Genomic DNA, 4,755 nt, shown 5'->3' on the forward strand with positions numbered 1-4,755 from the left:
TCGAGATCTCTTTGCTCCTCCCAGGAGCCGGGAAGCCTTGTGCCGTCTGAACCCTGCCTTCTTCCCACATATCACACGGCACAGTCACACGTACACGTACCCAGACCGTAGCCAAGCACATTTGTGGAAACTTGGTTCTATCATATATATTCTTATTGATTTCAGAGAGGAAGGGAGAGGGAGAGAGAGAGAAACATCCATGACGAGAGAGAATCATGGACCGGCTGCCTCCTGCACGCCCCACACTGGGGATCGAGCCTGCAACCCGGGCCTGTGCCCTGACCGGGAATCGAACCGTGACCTCCCGGTTCACAGGTCGACGCTCACCACTGAGCCACGCCGGCCGCGCAGTACTGGCTATTTTTGATGCCACAAAAGTTGAACTTCCAAACAGAACACAGTAGTCACACAGGCACTGATTAAATTTACTACAAACAATACTCCGTGTTTCTCTCTCCCTCCCCCTCTCCCTTCCTGTCTGAAATCAATAAAAATATATCAAAAGTCAATAAGGAAAACAAAAGAACCCCCCCCTCCGACAACCATTCATTCATTCCGCAGCCGCGTCTCCACGGAGTGCAGATCGCCTACAAACGCACGCGGGGTGCTGCCTCTGCTCTAAAAGGAGTGACAGGGAGCCAGGCCCAGACTCGCTGGGAGCCCCGAGGGTCCGGGGTCCGGGCAGCGAGGAAGGAGGCGTTTCGGGGTCTCCCTCCCCGGCCAGGAGCAGGGTGGGGGGGGTGGACGCCGGCCTGAGTTATGGCCCCGCGTCGATCCGCCGCCCACCTGAAGCCACCGGGTTGCTAAGGCGGCAATAAAGCTCTTTGCATCAGGCGGCCACGCACATCCACATTTTAATGAACTGTTTTCACATGGGTCATTGGGCATCTCCGGGCTCCTGCAATACAAATCACCATCACCCCCCTCCCCTGCCAGCCCGCTCCCCTCGCCTGTACTTTCTCGGTTTTCAAATGCAAAGGGTACCCAGGCCAGGGAGGTTCCTCACAGACCTGCCTGGTGGAGCCGGGAAAGTCTCCGTCCCCGGACCGTCTCTCCGAAGGGCGGGGACCTCGGACAAGGTCAACCTCAAGTTTCCAAACCCCAGGCGAAGGCGGTCGTGACAGTCAGGGACACGCCTGAAAAGTAAGCCAGGAGGTCACGGTTCGATTCCTGGTCGGGGCACACGCCCGGGTTTCGGGCTCCATCCCCAGTGTGGAGCGTGCAGGAGGCAGACGGTCCATGATTCTCTCTCATCATGGATGTTCCTCTCTCCCTCTCCCTTCCTCTCTGAAATCCATAAAAACATATGTAAGCCCTGACAGGTTTGGCTCAGTGGATAGAGCGTCGGCCTGCGGACTGAAGGGTCCCGGGTTCGATTCCGGTCAAGGGCCCTTGGTTGCCACATCCCCAGTAGGGGGTGTGCAGGAGGCAGCTGATCGATGTTTCTCTCTCATCAATGTTTCTAACTCTCTATCCCTCTTCTTTCCTCTCTGTAAAAAAATCAATAAAACATATTTCAAAAAAATTAAAAATTTAAAAAAAACATATTTAAAAAATACTACTAATAATAAGCCCCTCTGAGCCGGTGCCCCGCGTTGCCATGGTTTTAGGCGATGAATGACAGCGTTTGCGGAAGGACCGAGTGCCCGAATCACCATGAATCAGGGCCGGGGTCCCCTGCCGGCCGGCCTGCCACTTCTCTGAGTGACCCGAAGGCTGGCATGAATTATTGAGCCCGGTTCCGAGGCCGCAGACGTCTCCGCGGAATAATTAAGCATCATTACTGACAAACATGCGCGCGCCCACGCCCACCCTTAAAGTGACACTAAATTATACAGCGCGGGGTCCGTCTTCCGAGAGCCCGATGGCACCGCGTGTCGTTTTACGATGAGCGATCGGCCCCTGACACCTCATTTAATAACGGATGCAAATGAGAAATGAATACTTAACAAGCCGTGCGGCGTTTTATGGCCTCGCACGCTCTCGGGCCAGGGGGAGGCCTGCCTGACGCGCCCCCCTGTCCCCCCCCCCCCCCCGACGGTGTGGTCCCCCTGTCGCTGGCCTTTGAGATAAATTAACGTGTCATCCCTTTAAAATCCAGGGCAACAGGTGGCATCCAACGTGCGACGGTTCGCGGCCCAACCAACCGTGTTCTAATCCAATAATATTTATGGAGGCGTTGGACTCGGCGAATCATTCCGGGGGGGCCGAGATTTGGGAATATTTGTTTTCCGAGTGGAGTGGAGGATGGAGATGCTCCCCGTGGCCCCATAAAGATGGTATATGGCGTCCATATAACCCGAGTATTAAAAAGATAATGAATTTGCTATTCATGAGCCATTAAGTTGTACCTCCTCCCCCTCCCCCACCCCGAAATAAATTGTATATCATTACACGCCTATCAATACACCCGCCAAACCCCACCACCTTCCCCGAGATGTACGTGCAAGCCACATTTGGAGATGCGCAGAGATAAATCAGCATTTTAAAAACATATATTATTATTATTCTTTTAGTCCTCTCCCGAGGATATTTTTTCCATTGATTTTTAGGGAGAGTGGAAGGGAGAGGGAGAGACAGAGAGAAACACTGCTGTGAGAGAGACACATCGATTGGTTGCCTCCCACATGTCCCCGACCAGGGCCGGGAGCCCGCAACCCAGGCTTGTGCCCTTGACCTGAATCGAACCCGGGACCCTTCAGTCCGCAGGCCGACGCTCTAACCAATGAGCCAAACTGGCCAGGGCTAGCATGATTTTTTAATTCTGGAAACTTTTGTTTGTTTTGAACACAAGGTATGAAATGGTGCTTCCCCCTCCCCGCCCCCTCCTTTAAGTTCTCCTGGGGTTTGACATTCAATATCTATTCTCCGACTGGCAATCGATCCATACAAGGGACCAAAAGAGAGAGAATTCCAGCCCGGCCGGCGTGGCTCAGTGGTTGAGCCTCAACCTATGAACCAGGAGGTAACGGTTCGATTCCCGGTCAGGGCACATGCTGGGTTGTGGGCTCCATCCCCAGTGTGGGGCGTGCAGGAGGCCGCCGATCCACGATTCTCTCTCATCATGGATGTTTCTCTCTCTCTCTCTCTCTCTCCCCTCTCCTCTCTGAGATCAATAAAAAATCTATTCTAAAAAAATAACACCCAGCGACTCCGAGTGGGTGGAGGAGAGAATCCACACGTAGACTCTTTGGGTTTCCTTCAGGAAGGACCCCGAGTTTCAGACGGACACCCGGTCCCTCGGCCCATCAGCCCAGCGCCGCCCGCCGGCCACTGGAGGAGGCCGCCCTGAGCTGTCTCCGCGGGGACAGAACCGATTCCCAGAGGCGCCTGGAGACAAAGAGGCCGCCTCCCCGGGAGCCGGGACCAGCGGCCAGGAGAGCATCCCTCCAGAGGCCGGCGAGTGATGGCTACAGCCCCGAGCCTCCTCCTTCCTCCTTCCTCCTTCCTCCTTCCCGTGGGCCCCGCTGCCACGATTCACAGACCCCAGCCGTGGCCACGAGCCGGCCCCGCTCGAGGAAATCCAATTGAGAGTCACCCGAGGGGAACCGCACGCACAGATGTCCCAGCCTCGGTGAGCGCACGCGGCACCTGAACGGGGAGTGTGTGTGTGTGTGTGTGTGTGTGTGTGTGTGTGTGTGTGTGTTGGTGCCTCTGGGGCTCAATCGGCCATTTCCCCTCTCCCCTCGACACAGACACCGCCGAGGTCAATCAGGCCGTCCACGACTCGCTCGGTCCAATCCCAGCCCCTTGGTTCCGATAAGATGTCAGAAGCGTGGCTGCGAAGGGAGGTCAGGGGAGCGATGGCTCCACGGGGTTTTATTAAAGCGTTTCCACCTCATCGCAGGCTCTGTCAACGCCGGTCTCGTCGTCCTTGGAAACTACTTCCAACAATCAAGCTGCCCCTCTTACGTTCGAGCAGGAGTGACGATCGGAGGGGATGCCACCACTTTGGTGAAATATCACAAAGAGCCGGGCCGGCGCGGCTCAGGGGTTGTGCATCGACATGTGGACCCATGAACCAGGAGGTCACGGTTCGATTCCCGGTCAGGGCACAGGCCTGGGTTGCAGGCTCCATCCCCAGTGTGGGGCGTGCAGGAGGCAGCCGATCCACGATTCTCTCTCATCATGGATGTTTCTATCTCTCCCGCCCTCTCCCTTCCTCTCTGAAAGCAATAAATCAATTTTTAAAAATTAAAAAGAGCTGTATTTTCTGCCCTGGCTGGTGTGGCTCAGTGATTAGCGCGTCGGCCTGCACACCAGAGGGTCTTGGGTTCGATTTCTGGTCAAGGGCAAGTACCTGGGTTGCAGTTTCAATCCCCGGCCCCAGTTGGAGTGGATACAGGAGGCAACTGATTGATGTCTCTCTCTCTCTCTCCTCTTCCCCTCTCTCCCCACCCCTTCCACCCTCCCTAAAAAAATCAATGGAAAAAATATCCTCCCGTGAGGATTAACAACAACAAAAAGAGTTGTATTTTAGTCTTATTTTTAAAAATATATTTGTATGGATTTCGGAGAGGAAGGGAGAGAGAGAAAGAGAGAAACATCAGCGACGAGAGAGAATCATGGATCGGCTGCCAGGCATGGGCCCAGACCGGGAATCGAACCGGGACCTCCTGGTTCATAGGTCGACCCTCGACCACTGAGCCCCGCCAGCCGGCCGGGCGGGGCTGTAGTGTTTGAAAGCACCTCAAAGGCGGCACCTGGAGAAGGTGACAGGAGACAAGGACTTGGCGAGGGAACAGGGGAGCATGT

The 4,755-nt window shown here is 55.2% G+C and overlaps 1 protein-coding gene across 1 annotated transcript in view; it reads right to left on the reverse strand.

Annotated features, from left to right (window-relative positions):
• Positions 1–323: 323 nt before the first annotated feature.
• KIF14 (kinesin family member 14) overlaps positions 324–4,755 on the reverse strand; it is a 41,637-nt gene continuing 37,205 nt past the window's right edge. Inside the window, exon 27 of the mRNA XM_014532355.1 lies at positions 324–383. Coding sequence (XP_014387841.1) covers positions 324–383 — 60 coding nt within the window. The remainder of the gene's footprint in view (positions 384–4,755) is intronic.

This window comes from Myotis brandtii, unplaced genomic scaffold, assembly GCF_000412655.1.
Source record: "Myotis brandtii unplaced genomic scaffold, ASM41265v1 scaffold888, whole genome shotgun sequence".
Lineage (NCBI taxonomy): Eukaryota > Metazoa > Chordata > Mammalia > Chiroptera > Vespertilionidae > Myotis > Myotis brandtii.